Genomic DNA, 18,614 nt, shown 5'->3' on the forward strand with positions numbered 1-18,614 from the left:
CTTGGCGATGGTCTTGTAGCCCATTCCAGCCTTGTGTAGGTCTACAATCTTGTCCCTGACATCCTTGGAGAGCTCTTTGGTCTTGGCCCTGGTGGAGAGTTTGGAATCTGATTGATTGATTGCTTCTGTGGACAGGTGGCTTTTATACAGGTAACAAACTGAGATTAGGAGCGCTCCCTTTAAGAGTGTGCTCCTAATCTCAGCTCGTTACCTGTATAAAAGACACCTGGGAGCCAGACATTTTTCTGATTGAGAGAGGGTCAAATACTTATTTCCCTCATTAAAATGCAAATCAATTTATAACATTTTTGACATGCGTTTTTCTGGATTTTGTTGTTGTTATTCTGTCTCTCACTGTTAAAATAAACCTACCATTAAAATTATAGACTGATCATTTCTTTGTCATTGGGCAAACGTACAAAATCAGCAGGGGATCAAATACTTTTTTCCCTCACTGTAAGTATTCAGACCCTTTGCTATGAGACTCGAAATTGAGCTCAGGTGCATCCTGTTTCCATTGATCATCCTTGAGATGTTTCACCAACTTGGAGTCTACCTGTGGTAAATTCAATTGATTGGACATGATTTGGAAAGGCACACACCTGTCTATATAAGGTCTCAGAGTTGATAGTGCATGTCAGAGCAAAAACCAAGCCATGAGGTCGAAGGAATTGTCCGTAGAGCTCCGAGACAGGATTGTGTCGAGGTACAGATCTGGGGAAGGGACCCAAAAATGTCTGCAGCATTGAAGGTCCCCAAGAACACCAAATATTTTATATTTGAGATTCTTCAAAGTAGCCTCCATTTGCCTTGATGACAGCTTTGCACACTCTTGGCATTCTCTCAACCAGCTTCACCTGGAATGCTTTTCCAACAGTCTTGAAGGAGTTCCCACATATGCTGAGCACTTGTTGGCTGCTTTTTCATCACTCTGCGGTCCAACTCATCCCAAACCATCTCAATTGGGTTGAGGTCGGGTGATTGTGGAGGCCAGGTCATCTGATGCAGCACTCCACTCCTTCTTGGTCAAATAGCCCTTACACAGCCTGGAGCAATTGCAGCTTTGAGTCTTTCTGGGTAAGTCTCTAAGAGCTTTGCACAATATTTGCCCATTATTCTTTAAAAAAATGTGTTAAGCTATGTCAAGTCGGTTGTTGGTCATTGCTGGACAGCCATTTTCAAGTCTTGCAATAGATTTTCAAGCGGGTTTAAGTCAAAACGGTAACTAGGACACTCAGGAACATTCAATGTCGTCTTGGTAAGCAACTCCAGTGTATATTTGGCCTTGTGTTTTAGGTTATTGTCCTGCTGAAAGGTCAACTTGTCTCCCAGTGTTGGTGGAAAGCAGACTGAACCAGGTTTTCCTCTAGTCTCCCAGTGTTGGTGGAAAGCAGACTGAACCAGGTTTTCCTCTAGTCTCCCAGTGTTGGTGGAAAGCAGACTGAACCAGGTTTTCCTCTAGTCTCCCAGTGTTGGTGGAAAGCAGACTGAACCAGGTTTTCCTCTAGTCTCCCAGTGTTGGTGGAAAGCAGACTGGACCAGGTTTTCCTCTAGTCTCCCAGTGTCTGGTGGAAAGCAGACTGAACCAGGATTTCCTCGAGGATTTTGACTGTGCTTAGCTCCATTACTTTTCTTTTTATCCTACAAAAACTCTGTAGTTGCCGATGACAACCGATGAACGGTTTCCTTCCTCTCCAACAACTGAGTTAGGAAGGACGCCTGTATCTTTGTAGTGACTGTGTGTATTGATACACCATCCAAAGTGTAATTAATAACTTCACCACGCACAAAAGGATATTCTATGTCTTTTTTTACCCATCTACCAATAGGTGCCCTTCTTTGCGAACCATAGGAAAACCTCCCTGGTCTTTGTGGTTGAAATTCACTGCTCGACTTAGAGACCTTACAGATAATTGTATGTGTGGGGTGTGGTACAGAGATGGGGTAGTCATTTAAAAATCATGTTAAAACACTATTACTGCACCCCGAGTGAATCCATGCAACTTATGTGATTTAAGTATAGGCTTGCCACAACAAAGGGGTTGAATACTTATTGACATTTCCGCTTTTAATTTTTAATTCATTTGTAAACATTTCTAAAAACATCATTCCACTTTGACATTATGGGGTATTGTGTTTAGATCAGTGACAAAATCTCAATTTAGTCCATTTTAAATTCAGGCTGTAACAACAAAATGTGGAAAAAGTCAAGGGATGTGAATACTCCCGATTAATTGAAAAAAGCATCAGCAGGCCGCACACCCTGGACCACAGCTACTATATGCTAATATTTTCCTAGCAAGTCTGATCTAAAACGAGGCGTAATGCCACACACAGATCCGTGACGCTACTGGACCGAGAGCATATAGGGTTTCACAAAGCACTGGACCGAGGGCATATAGGGTTTCACATAGCACTGGACCGAGAGCATATAGGGTTTCACAAAGCACTGGACCGAGAGCATATAGGGTTTCACATAGCACTGGACCGAGAGCATTTAGGGTTTCACAAAGCACTGGACCGAGGGCATATAGGGTTTCACAAAGCACTGGACCGAGAGCATATAGGGTTTCACAAAGCACTGGACCGAGAGCATATAGGGTTTCACATAGCACTGGACCGAGAGCATTTAGGGTTTCACAAAGCACTGGACCGAGAGCATTTAGGGTTTCACATAGCACTGGACCGAGAGCATTTAGGGTTTCACAAAGCACTGGACCGAGAGCATTTAGGGTTTCACAAAGCACTGGACCGAGAGCATATAGGGTTTCACATAGCACTGGACCGAGAGCATTTAGGGTTTCACATAGCACTGGACCGAGAGCATTTAGGGTTTCACAAAGCACTGGACCGAGAGCATTTAGGGTTTCACAAAGCACTGGACCGAGAGCATATAGGGTTTCACATAGCACTGGACCGAGAGCATTTAGGGTTTCACATAGCACTGGACCGAGAGCATTTAGGGTTTCACAAAGCACTGGACCGAGAGCATTTAGGGTTTCACAAAGCACTGGACCGAGGGCATATAGGGTTTCACAAAGCACTGGACCGAGAGCATTTAGGGTTTCACATAGCACTGGACCGAGAGCATTTAGGGTTTCACAAAGCACTGGACCGAGAGCATTTAGGGTTTCACAAAGCACTGGACCGAGAGCATATAGGGTTTCACATAGCACTGGACCGAGAGCATTTAGGGTTTCACATAGCACTGGACCGAGAGCATTTAGGGTTTCACAAAGCACTGGACCGAGAGCATTTAGGGTTTCACAAAGCACTGGACCGAGAGCATATAGGGTTTCACAAAGCACTGGACCGAGAGCATTTAGGGTTTCACAAAGCACTGGACCGAGAGCATTTAGGGTTTCACAAAGCACTGGACCGAGAGCATTTAGGGTTTCACAAAGCACTGGACCGAGAGCATTTAGGGTTTCACAAAGCACTGGACCGAGAGCATTTAGGGTTTCACAAAGCACTGGACCGAGAGCATTTAGGGTTTCACAAAGCACTGGACCGAGAGCATTTAGGGTTTCACAAAGCACTGGACCGAGAGCATTTAGGGTTTCACAAAGCACTGGACCGAGAGCATTTAGGGTTTCACAAAGCACTGGACCGAGAGCATTTAGGGGTTTCACAAAGCACTGGACCGAGAGCATTTAGGGTTTCACAAAGCACTGGACCGAGAGCATTTAGGGTTTCACAAAGCACTGGACCGAGAGCATTTAGGGTTTCACAAAGCACTGGACCGAGAGCATTTAGGGTTTCACAAAGCACTGGACCGAGAGCATATAGGGTTTCACAAAGCACTGGACCGAGAGCATATAGGGTTTCACATAGCACTGGACCGAGAGCATTTAGGGTTTCACAAAGCACTGGACCGAGAGCATATAGGGTTTCACAAAGCACTGGACCGAGAGCATTTAGGGTTTCACAAAGCACTGGACCGAGAGCATATAGGGTTTCACAAAGCACTGGACCGAGAGCATATAGGGTTTCACAAAGCACTGGACCGAGAGCATTTAGGGTTTCACAAAGCACTGGACCGAGAGCATTTAGGGTTTCACAAAGCACTGGACCGAGAGCATATAGGGTTTCACAAAGCACTGGACCGAGAGCATATAGGGTTTCACAAAGCACTGGACCGAGAGCATTTAGGGTTTCACATAGCACTGGACCGAGAGCATTTAGGGTTTCACAAAGCACTGGACCGAGAGCATTTAGGGTTTCACAAAGCACTGGACCGAGAGCATATAGGGTTTCACAAAGCACTGGACCGAGAGCATTTAGGGTTTCACAAAGCACTGGACCGAGAGCATATAGGGTTTCACAAAGCACTGGACCGAGAGCATATAGGGTTTCACAAAGCACTGGACCGAGAGCATATAGGGTTTCACAAAGCACTGGACCGAGGGCATATAGGGTTTCACAAAGCACTGGACCGAGAGCATTTAGGGTTTCACAAAGCACTGGACCGAGAGCATATAGGGTTTCACATAGCACTGGACCGAGAGCATTTAGGGTTTCACATAGCACTGGACCGAGAGCATATAGGGTTTCACAAAGCACTGGACCGAGAGCATATAGGGTTTCACATAGCACTGGACCGAGAGCATATAGGGTTTCACATAGCACTGGACCGAGAGCATTTAGGGTTTCACAAAGCACTGGACCGAGAGCATTTAGGGTTTCACAAAGCACTGGACCGAGAGCATTTAGGGTTTCACAAAGCACTGGACCGAGAGCATATAGGGTTTCACATAGCACTGGACCGAGAGCATTTAGGGTTTCACAAAGCACTGGACCGAGAGCATATAGGGTTTCACAAAGCACTGGACCGAGAGCATATAGGGTTTCACAAAGCACTGGACCGAGAGCATTTAGGGTTTCACAAAGCAAGACAAGATGCAGGAAACATCAGATATCTCATTTATTTTGGGAGATTTGCAAAATATGAATTACAGAGCAGCTAGCTAGCTAAAAGCTAAGCTAGGTTGAAGTTACTGTACCCAGCGACCTTGTCATAAAAAAACAAAAAACGCCATTACCATCACAATGGTCCTCTGTAGCTCAATTGGTAGAGCATGGCGCTTGTAACGCCAGGGTAGTGGGTTCGATCCCCGGGACCACCCATACGTAAAAATGTATGCACACATGACTGTAAGTCACTTTGGATAAAAGCGTCTGCTAAATGGCTTATTATTATACAATAAACTTGGAACAGGAGGCAACAGTCCTATAATATAATTGGCTTAACAGCCATTGTGTATTATTGAACTTTACTAATAAAATAGTACTCATAGGAGTGGGTAATTATTTACAAGTTGCTAGCTATCCCATAAAGTATGAAAAATGTATGCACTCACTAACTGTAAGTCGCTCTGGATAAGAGCGTCTGCTAAATGATTAAAATGTAAATAAATCCATCTCCGAAAACCACATTTTCATCTTGTTCTGTGGTTTGGTAACGTCCTTTTCTATTGACGGACTCTGCTTACACTGAAGACGCAAAGTTTGGAAAAATTCTAAATATGCTGCATCAGTTTCACAACGGAGCCTTCAACCGCCAGGTGGCGCTGCGATACCAGTCAGTTTCACAACGGAGCCTTCAACCGCCAGGGGGCGCTGCGATACCAGTCAGTTTCACAACGGAGCCTTCAACCGCCAGGGGCGCTGCGATACCAGTCAGTTTCACAACGGAGCCTTCAACCGCCAGGGGGCGCTGCGATACCAGTCAGTTTCACAACGGAGCCTTCAACCGCCAGGGGGCGCTGCGATACCAGTCAGTTTCACAACGGAGCCTTCAACCGCCAGGGAGCGCTGCGATACCAGTCAGTTTCACAACGGAGCCTTCAACCGCCAGGAGGCGCTGCGATACCAGTCAGTTTCACAACGGAGCCTTCAACCGCCAGGGCGCTGCGATACCAGTCAGTTTCACAACGGAGCCTTCAACCGCCAGGGGCGCTGCGATACCAGTCAGTTTCACAACGGAGCCTTCAACCGCCAGAGGCGCTGCGATACCAGTCAGTTTCACAACGGAGCCTTCAACCGCCAGGGGCGCTGCGATACCAGTCAGTTTCACAACGGAGCCTTCAACCGCCAGGGGGCGCTGCGATACCAGTCAGTTTCACAACGGAGCCTTCAACCGCCAGAAGCGCTGCGATACCAGTCGGTTTCACAACGGAGCCTTCAACCGCCAGGGGGCGCTGCGATACCAGTCAGTTTCACAACGGAGCCTTCAACCACCAGGGGGCGCTGCGATACCATCAGTTTCACAACGGAGCCTTCAACCGCCAGGGGGCGCTGCGATACCAGTCAGTTTCACAACGGAGCCTTCAACCACCAGGGGGCGCTGCGATACCATCAGTTTCTAACGGAGCCTTCAACCGCCAGGGGGCGCTGCGATACCAGTCAGTTTCACAACGGAGCCTTCAACCGCCAGGGGGCGCTGCGATACCAGTCAGTTTCACAACGGAGCCTTCAACCGCCAGGGGGCGCTGCGATACCAGTCAGTTTCACAACGGAGCCTTCAACCGCCAGGGGGCGCTGCGATACCAGTCAGTTTCACAACGGAGCCTTCAACCGCCAGGGGGCGCTGCGATACCAGTCAGTTTCACAACGGAGCCTTCAAGCCCGCCGGGGGCGCTCGATACCAGTCAGTTTCACAACGGAGCCTTCAACCGCCAGGGCGCTGCGATACCAGTCAGTTTCACAACGGAGCCTTCAACCGCCAGGGGCGCTGCGATACCAGTCAGTTTCACAACGGAGCCTTCAACCGCCAGGGGGCGCTGCGATACCAGTCAGTTTCACAACGGAGCCTTCAACCGCCAGGGGGCGCTGCGATACCAGTCAGTTTCACAACGGAGCCTTCAACCACCAGGGGGCGCTGCGATACCATCAGTTTCACAACGGAGCCTTCAACCGCCAGGGGCGCTGCGATACCAGTCAGTTTCACAACGGAGCCTTCAACCACCAGGGGGCGCTGCGATACCATCAGTTTCACAACGGAGCCTTCAACCGCCAGGGGGCGCTGCGATACCATCAGTTTCACAACGGAGCCTTCAACCACCAGGGGGCGCTGCGATACCATCAGTTTCACAACGGAGCCTTCAACCACCAGGGGGCGCTGCGATACCAGTCAGTTTCACAACGGAGCCTTCAACCGCCAGGGGGCGCTGCGATACCAGTCAGTTTCACAACGGAGCCTTCAACCGCCAGGGGGCACTGCGATACCAGTCAGTTTCACAACGGAGCCTTCAACCACCAGGGGGCGCTGCGATACCAGTCAGTTTCACAACGGAGCCTTCAACCACCAGGGGGCGCTGCGATACCAGTCAGTTTCACAACGGAGCCTTCAACCACCAGGGGGCGCTGCGATACCAGTCAGTTTCACAACGGAGCCTTCAACCGCCAGGGGCGCTGCGATACCAGTCAGTTTCACAACGGAGCCTTCAACCGCCAGGGGGCGCTGCGATACCAGTCAGTTTCACAACGGAGCCTTCAACCACCAGGGCGCTGCGATACCAGTCAGTTTCACAACGGGAGCCTTCAACCGCCAGGGGGCGCTGCGATACCAGTCAGTTTCACAACGGAGCCTTCAACCACCAGGGGGCGCTGCGATACCAGTCAGTTTCACAACGGAGCCTTCAACCGCCAGGGGGCGCTGCGATACCAGTCAGTTTCACAACGGAGCCTTCAACCACCAGGGGCGCTGCGATACCAGTCAGTTTCACAACGGAGCCTTCAACCGCCAGGGGGCGCTGCGATACCAGTCAGTTTCACAACGGAGCCTTCAACCGCCAGGGGGCGCTGCGATACCAGTCAGTTTCACAACGGAGCCTTCAACCACCAGGGGGCGCTGCGATACCAGTCAGTTTCACAACGGAGCCTTCAACCGCCAGGGGGCGCTGCGATACCAGTCAGTTTCACAACGGAGCCTTCAACCGCCAGGGGCGCTGCGATACCAGTCAGTTTCACAACGGAGCCTTCAACCGCCAGGGGCGCTGCGATACCAGTCAGTTTCACAACGGAGCCTTCAACCACCAGGGGGCGCTGCGATACCAGTCAGTTTCACAACGGAGCCTTCAACCACCAGGGGGGCGCTGCGATACCAGTCAGTTTCACAACGGAGCCTTCAACCACCAGGGGGCGCTGCGATACCAGTCAGTTTCACAACGGAGCCTTCAACCACCAGGGGCGCTGCGATACCAGTCAGTTTCACAACGGAGCCTTCAACCGCCAGGGGGCGCTGCGATACCAGTCAGTTTCCAACGGAGCCTTCAACCGCCAGGGGCGCTGCGATACCAGTCAGTTTCACAACGGAGCCTTCAACCGCCAGGGGAGCGCTGCGATACCAGTCAGTTTCACAACGGAGCCTTCAACCACCAGGGGCGCTGCGATACCAGTCAGTTTCACAACGGAGCCTTCAACCACCAGGGGGCGCTGCGATACCAGTCAGTTTCACAACGGAGCCTTCAACCACCAGGGGCGCTGCGATACCAGTCAGTTTCACAACGGAGCCTTCAACCACCAGGGGCGCTGCGATACCAGTCAGTTTCACAACGGAGCCTTCAACCACCAGGGGCGCTCGATACCAGTCAGTTTCACAACGGAGCCTTCAACCACCAGGGGGCGCTGCGATACCATCAGTTTCACAACGGAGCCTTCAACCACCAGGGGGCGCTGCGATACCAGTCAGTTTCACAACGGAGCCTTCAACCACCAGGGGGCGCTGCGATACCAGTCAGTTGCGGATGGTCTCCATTGAAATCAATGACATCCTGTGCAATGCAATGGACTGCTCTGATATGTGAATGAGGCTTAAGAATTTCTGGTTTAAATCGACCCCCACCACTCGCCATCGTACAGAACTAGTTCCCAGCTGCGCCTCACAAAAGGACAGTTTGAAATGCGCCAATTAAAATGTTTATTTTGATTACCGTGCACATAGGCTTTAGTTTTTTTAACGGAATAGCCTGGAAGTATTTTCAGCTCAGATTTACAGAGGAACATACAACATAGTTTAGTCATAGGCCTTGAATTTTTATTTTGTACATATTTTTTAAAAAATGTATTAAAAGTTCACAGTGCGGACCGAACCGAGGTCCCCGTACCAAACGGTTCGGTCCCGTGTAGCTCAGTTGGTAGAGCATGGCGCTTGCAACGCCAGGATTGTGGGTTCGATTCCCACGGGGGGCCAGTATGAAAATGTATGCACTCACTAACAGTAAGTCGCTCTGGATAAGAGCGTCTGCTAAATGACTAAAATGTAAAAAATATAAAAATGGTATGAAAAAAAAAAAAAAAAAAAAAAACATTGTAAAGTGGTTATCCCACTGGCTATAAGGTGAATGCACCTATTTGTAAGTCGCTCTGGATAAGAGCGTCTGCTAAATGACGTAAATGTAAATGTAAATGTATGAATATGTGTAGTTACACCCTTAAGAGTCCTACATGATTCACAAAGAAACTGTCATGTCAGGTTTTCTAAAACCATAGCACATGGGGGATGGTACGGAGCATGCAGCAGTGTAAATATGATTGACTGTCTATTGAGGAACCATATTACAACAAGATACAGGAAAGACAGGGCTCTGAAATAAACAAAAACAAACAGACAGAGAGAGAGAGAGACACCGACAGACAGACACACCTTTTCTATACCAGTGAAAACTTGCAACGGTCCATTATATTCTAGATATATTCTAGATATCTCTTTAATTGGTAGGTGCTTACAGCTCTCAGGTCTACCACTCAGGAATGGTGAGGGGCCTTATGGTGAGAATTGGTTGTGAGAGAAAGAGCGAGAGCAGTTAGAGAGAGCGAGAGAGCAGTTAGAGCGAGAGAGCAGTTAGAGAGAGCGAGAGAGCAGTTAGAAAGGCGGCGGAGCAGTCAGAGGCGAGAGAGCAGTTAGAAGCGGCGAGCAGTTGAAAAGCGGCGAAGCAGTTAGAGAAGCGGCGAAAGCAGTTAGAAGCGGCGAAAAGCAGTTCGAAAGCGGCGAGCAGTTAGAAAAGCGGCGAGCAGTTAGAAAGCGGCGGAAGCAGTTGAAGCGGCGAAGCAGTTAGAAAGCGAGCAGTTAGAAGCGGCGAGCAGTTAGAAAGCGGCGAGCAGTTAGAAAGCGGCGAGCAGTTAGAAAGCGGCGAAGCGGCGAGAACAGTTAGAAAGCGAGAGCAGTTAGAAGGCGAAAGCAGTTAGAAAGCGGCGAGCAGTTAGAAAGCGGCGAGCAGTTAGAAGCGGCGAAGCGGCGAAGCAGTTAGAAGCGAAAACAGTTAGAAAGGCGAAGCAGTTAGAAAGCGGCGAGCAGTTAGAAAGCGAAGAGCAGTTAGAAGCGGCGAGCAGTTAGAAGCGCGGCGAAGCGGCGAGAGCAATTAGAAAGGCGAGACAGTTAGAAAGCGGCGAGCAGTTAGAAACGAGAAGCAGTTAGAAGCGGCGAAAGCGGCGACAATTAGAAAGCGAGAGCAGTTAGAAAGCGAAAGCAGTTAGAAAGCGGCAGCGCAGTGAAGCGAAGCGCAGTGAGAAGGCGCAGTGAAGAAAAGCGGGCGCGGTGAGAAGCGAGAACAGTTAGAGAGCGAAGCAGTTAGAAAGCGGCGAAGCAGTTCGAAAGCGGCGAAGCGGTTAGAAAGCGGCGAAGCAGTTAGAAAGCGGCGAAGCAGTTAGAAAGCGGCGAAAGCGGCGAAGCAATTGAAGGCGAGAGCAGTTAGAAGCGAAGCAGTTAGAAAGCGGCGGCGCAGTAGAAAGCGAAGGCGCAGTGAAGCGAGCGCAGTGAGAAACGAAAGGCGCAGTGAGAAGCGGCGAAGCAGTTGAAAGCGGCGGAAGCGGCGAGAGCAATTAGAAAGCGAAGCAGTTAGAGGCGAAAGGGGTTCGAAAGCGAGTGAGCGCGGTGAGAAAGCGAAGGCGCAGTGAAACGGCGAAGCGCAGTGAGAAAGGCGAAGGCGCAGTGAAGAAAGCGAAGCGCGCAGTGAAAGCGCAGTGAGAAGGCGAAGCAGTTCGAAAGGCGAAGCAGTTGAAAGCGGCGAAGCGGTTGAAAGCGGCGAGCAGTTAGAAAGCGGCGAGCAGTTAGAAAAGGCGGCGAAGCAGTCAGCGGCGGAAGCGGCGAACAGTTAGAAAGCGAGAGCAGTGGCGAAAGCAGTTCGAAAGCGGCGAGCAGTTAGAGCGGCGAAGCAGTTGAAAGCGGCAGAAGCGGCGGGAGCAGTTAGAAAGGAAGCAGTTAGAAAGCGAAAGCGGTTGAAAGCGAAGCAGTTAGAAGCGAGAGAGCAGTTAGAGCGGCGAGCAGTTAGAAAGCGAGAGAGCAGTTAGAAAGCGGCAGAGCGGCGAAGCAGTTAGAAAGCGAGCAGTTAGAAGGCGAAGCAGTTGAAGCGGCGAACAGTTGGAAAGCGGCGAGCAGTTAGAAAGCGAGAGCAGTTAGAAAGCGGCGAAGGCGCAGTGGAAGCGAAGGCGCAGTAGAGAAAGCGCAGTGAGGCGAAGCGCGCCGTGAGAAAGCGAGAGCGCGGTGAAAAAGCGAAAGCAGTTAGAAGCGAAAGCAGTTGAAAGCGGCGAAAACAATTAGAAGGCGGCGAGAGCAGTTAGAAAGCGGCGGAAGCGGCGAAAGCGAATTAAAGGCGAAGCAGTTAGAAAGCGGCGAGCAGTAGAGCGAGAACAGTTAGGCGGCGAGAGCGGCGAAGCAGTTAGAAGGCGAAAACAGTTAGAGAAGCGGCGAGCAGTTAGAAGCGGCGAGCAGTTAGAGAGAGCGAGAAAGCAGTTGAAAGCGAGAGAGCAGTTAGAAGGCGAAAGCAGTTAGAAAGCGGCGAGGCGCGTGAAGCGAAGCGCGGTGAGCGCAGTGAGAAGCGCGCAGTGAGAAGCGAAGCGCGGTGAGAAAGCGAAGCGCGGTGGAGCGAAGAACGCGCAGTGAGCGAGGCGCAGTGAGAAGCGAAGCGCGGTGAAGAAAGCGAACAGTGAAGCGAAGGCGCGGTGAGAGAAGCGAAGGCGCAGTGAGAAGGCGAAGCGCGGTGAGAGGCGAGCGCAGTGAGAGAAAGCGAAAAGCGGCGAAAGCGGCGAAGAAAGCGAACAGTGAAGAAGCGAGCAGTGAAGAAGGCGAGCAGTGAAAAGGCGAGCAGTGAAAGCGACAGTGAAGCGGCGAAGCAGTTAGAAGAAGCGGCGAAGCAGTTAGAAAGCGGCGAACAGTTGAAGGCGGCGAAGCAGTTAGAGAAGCGGCGAAGCAGTTAGAAAGCGGCGAAGCAGTTAGAAAGCGGCGAAAGCGAGTTAGAAGAAGCGGCGAGCGCAGTGAAGAGCGCGGTGAAGAACGCGGCGCAGTGAAAGAGCGAGCGCGCGGTGAAAAGGGGCGAAAGCGAGAAGCGGCGCGGTGAAAGCGCGCGGTGAAAGCGAAGCGCGGTGAGAAGCGAAGCGGGTGAGAAGCGAAGAAGCGAAGGCGCAGTGAAGAAAAAAGCGAAGGCGCAGTGAGAAAGCGAAGCGCAGTGAGAAAGCGAAGCGCAGTAGAGAGAAGCGCGAAGAGCGCAGTGAGAAGATCGCAGTGAGGAAGCGCAGTGAGAAAGAGTGCAGTGAGGGCGCAGTGAGAGAGCGCAGTGAGAGAGGCGCAGTGAGAGAAAGAGCGCAGTGAAGAAGCGAAGCACAGTGAAGAGCGCTAGTGAGAAAGCGGCGAGGCGCAGTAGAACGGCGCAGTGAAAGAAGCGGCGCAGGAGAGAAGCGAAGAGCGCAGGAGAAAGCGCAGTGAGAGAAAGGCGAGGCGCAGTGAGAGAGAGGCGAAAGGCGCAGTGAGAAGCGCGCAGTGGAAGCGCAGTGAAAAGAACAGTGAGAAAGCGAAAGCACAGTGAGAAGAGCGCAGTGAGAGAGCGAAAGGCGCAGTGAGAGAAGCGAGAGGCGCAGTGAGAAAGCGCAGTGAGAGAAAGCGAAGCGCAGTGAGAAAGCGAAAGTGAAGCGAACCAGTAGACAAAGCGCAGTAAGAAGGAGCGCAGTAGGCGAGAAGCGCAGTGAAGAAGCGAGAAAGCGCTGGCGAAGCGAAAAGCGCAGTGGCGAAGCGGCCGGCGCAGTGAAAAACAGTGAAAGCGAAGCGCGGTAAGCGGAAGCGCAGTAAGAAGCGAAGCGCAGTAGAAAGGAAGAAGCGCAGTGAAAGCGAAGGCGCGGTGGAAAGCGCGCGGTGAAAGTGCAGTGAAGCGCGGTGAGAAGAGCGCAGTGAGAAGCGCAGTGAGAAGCGCGCAGTGAGAGAAAGCGAAAGCGCAGTGAAAGCGAGAAGCGCAGTGAGAAAGCGAGAAGCGAGGCGCGGTGAAAAGCGAAGCGCGGTGAAAGGCGCAGTGAGAAAACAAAGGCGCAGTGAGAAAGCGAAGCAGCGCAGTGGAGAGCGAAAGCGCAGTGAGAGGGAAGCGCAGTGAGAGAGGAGCGAGATCGCAGTGAAGAACAGTGAAGAAAGCACAGTGAAGAGAAAGCACAGTGAGAAGGCGAGCGCGCAGTGGAGAGGCGGAAGCGCAGTGAGCGCAGTGAAGCGCAGTGAGCGCGTGAGAAAGCGAAGAGTACAGTGAAGGAGAAGCGCGAGTGAAAGCGAAGCGCGGTGAAGAGAAGCGAAGCGCGGTGAAGAAAGCGAGAGCGCAGTAAAGAAAAAGCGAAAGAGCAGTGAAAGGCGAAAAGGCAGTAGAGAAGCGCAGTGAGAAAAGCGAAGGCGCAGTGAGAGGGAGGCGCAGTGAGAGCGAGGCGCAGTAGAAGCGAGAAGCGCAGTGAGAAAGAAGCGAAGCGCAGTGAGAGAAGCAGTGAGAAGGCGAGAGGCGCAGTGAGAAGTGCAGTGAGAAGCGCAGTGAAGCGCAGTGAGAAAGCGAAGAAGCGCGGGTAGAGAAGAGCGAAGAAGCGCAGTAAAGAGAAACGAGAAGCGCAGTGAGAAAGCGAGAAGCGCGGTGAGAGAAGCACAGTGAGAGAGAAGCGAAAGCGCAGTGAGCGAAAAGCGAGAAGCGCGAGTGAGGCGCAGTAAGGCGAAGAGTGCGAGCGCAGTGAGCGCGCAGTGAGGCGTGAAGCGCAGTGAGAGAGAAGTGAGAGAGAGAGAGAGAGCGCAGTGAGAGAGAGAGAGAGCGCAGTGAGAGAGAGCGCAGTGAGAGAGAAAGAGCGAAAGAGCGCAGTGAGAGAGAGCGCAGTGAGAGAGAGCGCAGTGAGAGAGAGAGAGGAAAGGTTTTACTATGTACAGACTCAGTGAGCATAGCCTTGCTATTGAGAAAGGCCGCCTTAGCCTGTCTTCTCTTGAGAGCCAGGTCTGCCTATGTGCACACTGCCCACAAAATGAGGTGGAAACTGAGCTGCACTTCCTAACTTTCTGCCAAATGTATGACCATATTAGAGACACATATTTCCCTCAGATTACAGAGATCCACAAAGAATTAGAAAACAAACCCAATTTTGATAAACTCCCTTATCTACTGGGTGAAATACCACAGTGTGCCATCACAGCTGCAAGATTTGTGACCTGTTGCCACAAGAAAAGGGCAACCAGTGAAGAACAAACACCATTGTAAATACAACCCATATTTATGTTGATTTATTTTCCCTTTGTACTTTAAGTATTTTCACATCATTACAACACTGTATATATACATAATATGACATTTGAAACATCTTTATTCTTTTGGAAATGTTGTAATGTTTACTGTTAATATTTATTAATTATTTCACTTTTGTTTATTATCTACTTCACTTGCTTTGGCAATGTTAACACACGTTTCCCATGCCAATAAAGCCCTTAAATTGAATTGAATTTGAGAGAGAGAGGGATGGAGTGAGAGCGAGACAGAGATGGAGTGAAAGATGTTAGAGAGGGAGAGTGCCGTTAATGAGAGGGAGAGAGAGCAGTTAACAGAGGGAGGGAGAGCAGTTGGAGGGAGAGAGAGCAGTTGGAGGGAGGGAGAGGGATGGAGAGAGAGAGACGTTACAGGGAGTTAGAAAGAGGGATGTTAACTGTACCTGTAGCCTCTCCTTTGGTCTCTGCTCCCAGGAGGTCCAGTTCAGCTTTCATCCCACTGGGGGAGGAGGGAGTCAGGTACCCAAACGGCCCCTCGGATCCTCCAGGCTTCAGCAGGTCCTCCGGGGCCAAACCCTCCATCAACTCACTACCTGCCCCAGGGAGGGTGCTCAGGGCCTGGGTCGACAACGAGGACGGGTCGTGGTGTCTGGGAGAACCAGTGCTCATCATGGGAGGTTTGGAGACAGAGCTGGAGAGAGGTTTTTGAGGAAAGGAGCGCCCTCCCAGCAGAGACGACGACACACCACCAACCAAAGTGTCCAGCTGGGATGGTTTGTGTGGCAAGGCATGGTGGGAGTTATCAGGCTTTGGGGACTGGGAGACTGCTGGTGCTGCTGCTAGCTGGGCTATGGGCCCTGTGTCCTCAGCAGTCTCCTGCTTAATCCTCTTCACCGACTCAGACCCCCCAGGGGGACCCCTCTTCCTGGGTCTGTGATGAGGCTCGTAGTCCATGTCTCCATCCTCGTCCGTCGTGGCTGAGGACTCGCAGACGATATCGAACAGGTTGCTGTTATACTCCTCCGTGTTGTCGTCCGCCTCAGTGTTGTCGTCGCTGCAGTTGGAGAAGTCGCAGGAGTCCCGGGTCTGGCTGCTGTCGCCCCCCTTGGCCTTGGTGGATCGGCCCAGAAACCTCTCTCCTCCTGGGCTGCTCTGGCGGGCCGAGGCCCCTCCCTGGACACTGAGGCTGTCGGAGTTGATGCTACGGCTGTCCTGGTAGCAGCCACCCCGCTCCTTTAGAATCAGAATCACCAAGTACATTTTACATGGACCAGGAATTTGACCTGGTGGAATGGCGCTGACAACAATTAACAGAATATACAGAGAATACAGTTTATTCTGAAAGTATTCAGACCCCTTGACTTTTTACACATTGTTATGTTACAGCCTTTCTCTAAAATTGATTAAATTCATTTTTCCCCTCATCAATCTACACACAATATCCCATAATGTCAAAGCAAAAACTGGTTTTTAGATATGTTTGCAAATGTATTAAAAATAAAAAACAGAACCTTTTTACATAAGTAATCAGACACTTTGCTATGAGACTCGAAATTGAGCTCAGGTGCATCCTGTTTCCATTGATCATCCTTGAGATATTTCTACAACTTGGAGTCCACCTGTGGTAAATTCAATTGATTGGACATGATTTGGAAAAGGTACACACCTGTCTATATAAAGGTCCCACAGTTGACAGTACATGTCAGAGCAAAAACCAAGCCATGAGGTCGAAGGAATTGTCCGTAGAGCTCCGAGACAGGATTGTGTCAAGGCACAGATCTGGGGAAGGGTACCAAAACATTCTGCAGCATTCAAGGTCCCCAAGAACACAGTGGCCTCCATCATTCTTAAATGAAAGAAGTTTGGAACCACCAAGACTCTTCCTAGAGCTGGCCGCCCGGCCAAATTGAGCAATCAGGGGAGAAGGGCCTTGGTCAGGGAGGTGACCAAGAACCCGATGGTCATTCTGACAGAGCTCCAGAGTTCCTCTGTGGAGATGGGAGAACCTTCCAGAAGGACAACCATCTCTTCAGCACTCCACCAATCAGGCATTTATGGTAGAGTGGCCAGACGGAAGCCACTCTTCAGTAAAAAGGCACATGACAGCCCGCTTGGAGTTTGCCAAAAGGCACCTAAAGGACTCTGACCATGAGAAACAAGATTCTCTGGTCTGATGAAACCAAGATTGACTCTTTGGCCTGAATGCCAAGCGTCACATCGGGAGGCAACCTGGCACCATCCCTACGGTGAAGCATGGTGGTGGCAGCATCATGCTGTGGGGATGTTTTTCAGTGGCAGGGACTGGGAGACTACTCAGGATCGAGGGAAAGGAACAGAGCAAAGAACAGAGATACTTAATGAAAACCTGCTCCAGCTCGCTCAGGACCTCAAACTGGGGCAAAGGTTCACCTTCCAACAGGACAACGACCCTAAGCACAAGACAACGCAGGAGTGGCTTCAGGACAAGTCTCTGAATGTCCTTGAGTGGCCCAGCCAGAGCCCAGACTTGAACCCGATCGAACATCTCTGGAGAGACCTGAAAATAGCTGTGCAGCGACGCTCCCCATCCAACCTGAGAGAGCTTGAGAGGATCTGCAGAGAAGAATGGGAGAAACTCCCCAAATACAGGTGTGCCAAGCTTGTAGCGTCATACCCAAGAAGACTCGAGGCTGTATTCGCTGCCAAAGGTGCTTCAACAAAGTAACGAGTAAAGGGTCTGAATACTTATGTAAATTTGATTTCAGTTTCTTTCTTTTTTTTATATATAACGTGTGCAAACATTTCTAAAAACCTGTTTTTGCTTTGTCATTATAGGGTAATGTTTGTTGATTGATGAGGGGAAAAAAAAAAAACTTGATCCATTTTAGAATAAGGCTGTAACGAAACAAAATGTGGAAAAAGTCAAGGGGTCTGAATACTTTCCGTACGCACGGTATATATGGTCTTTCTCTAAACTAGGGCACCAGTGAGGATTTCCTGGACAACTCATTGATAATAATCTGACAATGTTTTAATGTCATTACATGAAGATGGGGGGGATCATAATCAATAACATCATAGCTATCTATAATGAACAACCTGTTTAACCCTTTATCATGGTTGGTGTCTTGACGGATTTGTCCAAAATCGTGTGACATAAAACATTACTTTTCTGACCTTGAATATTTGGCAGTGTAAATTGACGTTATATCATATTAAGAATTAAAATCAGCTTAAATTAGACATTGAACTTGATCCCTGTATCTAGCTGTTGGACAGTTTTTGTATAGAGATCTCAGAAATGCAGTGTAACTATGTAACATTTAGTGTTTTCTTATGTTAATACAGTTTTTATGGACACACAAATAAATGGAATGCTTCTAACGGCAAGAGTCACCTTACCTTGATCCTTAAAACCTACATCGATACTTTCATTAACGTGGGTTCTTCAATAATTATGCATAATGCTTGTTGGATGTGCATTTGATGTCCAGCTGATTAATTACGCGGTGATATTTTCACACATCTGATTTCAGCAAGGAATTTTCCGAATGACAGTCAAACGACGAACAGCTGATGTGATTGTGCATGCCAAGCAACAGGCCAAGCGCTGGAAAAAAGGTGTTTGAGGAACGTCAAGAATATTTTGGTGTCTCAATCTGTGCACACCGGTGAAGACAGTTGTGCCTGGATCCACATTGGATCTAATATCCCTAGCGAATTGATGTTGATAATTTGGTGTTGTCTGCTCGATTTACAGCAGGATCTCGTTAGATTCAACAGAGAAAGCATCAAGGTAATGACTTCATGTTTTCATATGTTTTAGTGCCTTGGATTGGACACAGAGTCTACTGTGCACAACTGTGTAGGATAGACTATTGCTCAACACCCAACACTATTACTATTAAATATTCTGGATATAATGACAACAAATGACATAGCCTAGATGGCTTCTTCACAGTATGATCTGGTAATGAAATAACAGGACAATTTGTTTTCCATGTTACACCTACAATTTTAAAAACAATACAAGGAGCTTGAGAGATGTTTGTTTACCGTCGCTTCAATGGAAGGGCGTTGAGCTACTCTGTTGAAGGGCGTTGAGCTACTCTGTTGAGCTACTCTGTGGAAGGGCGTTGAGCTACTCTGTGGAAGG

At 49.8% G+C, this 18,614-nt stretch overlaps 1 protein-coding gene across 2 annotated transcripts in view; it reads right to left on the reverse strand.

Moving 5' to 3' along the window:
- LOC121583628 overlaps positions 1-18,614 on the reverse strand; it is a 63,281-nt gene that overhangs the window by 34,313 nt on the left and 10,354 nt on the right. For both annotated transcript variants that reach the window (XM_041899782.2, XM_045214450.1), the window contains exon 3: positions 14,923-15,712. In XM_041899782.2, coding sequence (XP_041755716.1) covers positions 14,923-15,712 — 790 coding nt within the window. The remainder of the gene's footprint in view (positions 1-14,922; positions 15,713-18,614) is intronic.

Source organism: Coregonus clupeaformis, unplaced genomic scaffold (assembly GCF_020615455.1).
Source record: "Coregonus clupeaformis isolate EN_2021a unplaced genomic scaffold, ASM2061545v1 scaf0258, whole genome shotgun sequence".
In the NCBI taxonomy this organism is placed as follows: Eukaryota; Metazoa; Chordata; class Actinopteri; order Salmoniformes; family Salmonidae; genus Coregonus; species Coregonus clupeaformis.